Here is a 3,655-nt window from a genome sequence, read left to right as displayed (position 1 = left end):
GGCGGGGAGCATGTCAGGGCCAAACAGCCGTCCCCACGCACGCCGCACGCCGGGCCAGCAGCTCGGCAGGAGGCCTTGAGCAGGGAGAGGGCAACACAGGGTCCCCGCGACCTGCGTTCAACCCCTTCAAAAGCCACCTAGGTGGCGAGAAGAGACTTGGGGGTTATTTCTTACTGTCAAACAGGCCACTCAGTACGTCCTGACATCCTGATCTCACCCCGCTCGTTACACCCATCTCCAAACCCCAAGATGGGCAATGGGGGCAAAACACCTCATTTCTCAGAAAAGAGAGTCCAGGAACCTGCAGCTGATGCGAGGCAGTCAGGATTGGTGGGCAAAGCATCGGTGACCCCACCCGGACCCTGGCCTCCGTGCCCCCTCCAGCCCCGACACCCTCCCCTGCACCCACCCGGAGGCTGGGCGCGCACCTCCATGCGGGCCTTGTAGAAGTCCACGTCGTGCAGCTTCTCCCGGCAGCGCACCAGCTCCATCTCTAGCCTCTCCACACGGTTCGCCTTCTCCCTCAGGGCATCGAGCTCGTCGCGATAGGCACGAGCAGACCGGGCGTCAGCCGCCAGCTGGATATTCTGGGAGACAGGCAGAGACAGGGGAGCCTAGCTTGGGGCACCCCTCTGGGGAGGGAAGAGGGGGCCGAGTCTCTGAAGCGCAGCGTTTCCAGGACATCTCGGTGGCCGAGGGGCTGGCTCCAGGTGCAGGCCCACCGCGTGGGGTCCCCGCTCGCTGTCACTAAGAAACACTCGCCCCCTCAGCCGTTCTCAGGACAACCGGCTCTCGGGCAGTGTTACTTTGAGTGGGAAGGAAACAGAAGCCTTTGCTGGAAGCTCCCCCTGCTGCATGCCCGAACCCCTGGGCCACAGCTACCTGGGAGGCCCAGCCCCGCCCCACCCCGCCCCCTCGACACACGCGGACACACAGACAGGCCTCCCTGCTCACCTCCTGCTTGACTTTCTGCTGCTCCAGCACCAGCTGGTCTACCTCGCGCCTGGCGTCCATAAGCTGCTCTGTCTTCTCCTCCCTGGGCGGTTCGGAGCGAGCGTGGTGAGGGGCCCGCTCGGCAAGCAGCGGGGCGGCCCGCCACCCTGCAAGCCCCCAGCACGAAAAGGAAAGGGAACTGCGCTTCTGGGGCTGAGGAGGGGAACGGCACGTGGGGCTTGCAGAAACGTTCCTGACTCAAAGTCTTTTCCATTTGTAACTTTTCAGTGCCCACCCTCCAACTGCACCCACTGGGCTGCGGGTTTCCCTCTGGGGGTACAGAGAGGTAAGGAGACCCCGGCTGCACGGGCACCACTTCACTGCCAGGCAGGCAGCAGGGCCCACTGGTGACGAGGTGGAGGCGGGCAGCTGCCGAGGTGATGGGCAAAGTGGCATATTCACCAGCTGCAGGCAACGGGGACGGCTCACCAGACGGGGGCCAGCCACATCCTCCCTCCAGCCAAAAGACCAGTGGGTGGTCATCTAAGCCCAGACCCTGGTAGAACCCCTCCTGGCGCAGGTCCGGGCAGAGTCACCGACGGCGCTCAGGGCGGAGCCCAGCTAACTCTACAGGGCCCAAGTCAGAGCTCTCCTGTTTGCTGCACCACACATGCTAGAAACGGGTGTTTGTGACGCACAGCGCAAGAGCAGAACCAACAGCCCAGCCGACCGGAGGACTCACAGCTCCTGCCTGACGCGGCGCAGCCTGGCCTTGGTGTCCGCCAGCTCCACGGCCAGGTGCTGCTTGTCCTCGCTGGAGAGGCTGCTGGTGGGGCTCGGGGTGGACTCGGCGCTGGAGGACTTGAGGGGGCTGGGCGGGTGCTGGGCCTGGAGGTAGTCCCGCTCCTGGGTGAGATCCACGATCAGCTGCAGCGGGGCGGGCCGGGGAAAGGAAGGAGCGCTTGCACCCGAACTTGGGGCACAGTGGTCAGTGGACCAGAAGAAAGTAAGAGGCGTTGGCCAAGACTGAGAAACCAGGAGGCAGCAGGAGTAACGGGATGTCAAAAGAAGCACGTGAACGAGGAGGGTCTCTGAGCTCCACGTTCGATGAACAACTAACTGCCTTCCCACGGGGCTCTCGGAGGCGACCGCTGGCTGCAGGGAAAGTGCTCGGCTCCCACCGCCACCAGAAACCAGAGAGACAGGACCAGGGGGCAGCAGGCTTGAGACGAAGAGTCAGGACGAGGAGGGTGGCCGCGTGGCCGGGGCCCCGGCATCCCTCCCGGACCTGCCAGTCCACCACCCACCCGCAGACGCACCTCCGTGCACTCGTCCCTCTCGTCAATGAGCCGCCTGAGGTGAAAGACCATGTTCCTCGACAGGGCCTCCAGCTCCTCCGGGGCCACGTCCGGGAGCTCCAACCACTGCAGGTCGAACACATTCTCCTGGCTGTGGGTCACCTGCGGGCACAGGTCAGGCGCTGCAGAGGTGGGCAGGGCACGGCCGGGGGTTCCGGGAGCTCCCCGACCCCGCAGCCAGGGGGTGGGGTCACAGCTGACTCGGTCCCCTGACGTCATTCACCCTCATTGACAGATCTTCCGTGGAGAGCAGGGGGCTCCTCAAGCGAGTGCAGACGCCCCTCAGCCAAGTTCCACTAGCACAGGTCAGGCCGGGTGTTAAGTCAGTCTCAACACCGGCTCCAAGAGGACACGGATTTTTTTTTAATACCAGAGGGCTCTCCTTATAATATAGTATTTCCCTAAAAATATACTGTCCTCAGATATTCTTACTGAAGCATCGATTTACAACACAAAGAAGGTAAGTCCTAGGGTTGCCACGGGTGCAAAGAGGGACTATATGTTAAAAAAAAGAATCTCATGCGAATATGGCAAATGTTAAAAATCTTATGTTGGAATGTTGGGTGCATAACCATCTTACATTACTTTTTGGGAAAGATTTCATCGTCTAAAACAATTTTCAGGTAAGCCTGTATCTCATCCCACAGGCCACAGAAGACCTCCTGGATCTTCCCTTTCTGTCAGATGTGAGCGGAGGCCCATGGCTACGTCTACACTGGGCAGTGTCTGCAACGACTCTGCAGACTTGACCTTCTCAACCCGACACCCCCAGACCAGCCGGAGGAGGCAGAAGATCAAATTTCGAGTCCCCATCCTTCCAGTTTGGGAAGGCGAGTATTAGCACACCCAAGCCTCAACAGGGGAAAACGAAAAGAAACCAGGGATATCCCCTCAGAGAGGCACACCAAAAAAAGTTCTTAAGTTTTTTAGAGCAGTACATGGAGAGAGAGAATAGTTTAAAAACAAAGAAACAAAGACAGGGCCCTTCAGTTTCTCAAAAGACACCTGCTTTCTTACCTCTCCTCCCTTACAAAGAAAAGCCGGGACTCAGTAACTCTCCGAGAATTAGGAGAAATCTCACCCCACTGTACGGGGCAGCCTAAAGGCCCAGAACTGGGGTTCAGAGGCCGGGTTCCATACCAGTGTCTGGGAAAGGCCTATGGAAAGGGGATCCAGAGGTGCAACCACAGCTGCACACCAGTAACTCAAGGAGCTTGTAATTAAAGGCTTATGGTCCTGCTCCCAATTCTGACTCAATGGGTCTCCCGTGGGGCCCGGGCACCTGGATGTTTAAGAAGCACTCAACCGGGCTTCCCTGGTGGCGCAGTGGTTGAGAGTCCGCCTGCCGATGCAGGGGACGCGGG

General features: G+C 59.9%; 1 protein-coding gene across 1 annotated transcript in view; it reads right to left on the bottom strand.

The window, feature by feature from the left end:
• Positions 1-3,655, bottom strand: part of CCDC88C (coiled-coil and HOOK domain protein 88C) — a 129,191-nt gene that overhangs the window by 56,063 nt on the left and 69,473 nt on the right. The window contains 4 exon segments of the mRNA XM_007471882.1: positions 429-587; positions 955-1,036; positions 1,676-1,860; positions 2,253-2,393. Coding sequence (XP_007471944.1) covers positions 429-587; positions 955-1,036; positions 1,676-1,860; positions 2,253-2,393 — 567 coding nt within the window.

Source organism: Lipotes vexillifer, unplaced genomic scaffold, assembly GCF_000442215.2.
Source record: "Lipotes vexillifer unplaced genomic scaffold, Lipotes_vexillifer_v1.1 scaffold751, whole genome shotgun sequence".
Taxonomy (NCBI): domain Eukaryota; kingdom Metazoa; phylum Chordata; class Mammalia; order Artiodactyla; family Lipotidae; genus Lipotes; species Lipotes vexillifer.
This window is presented reverse-complemented; position numbering and strand designations above follow the sequence as displayed.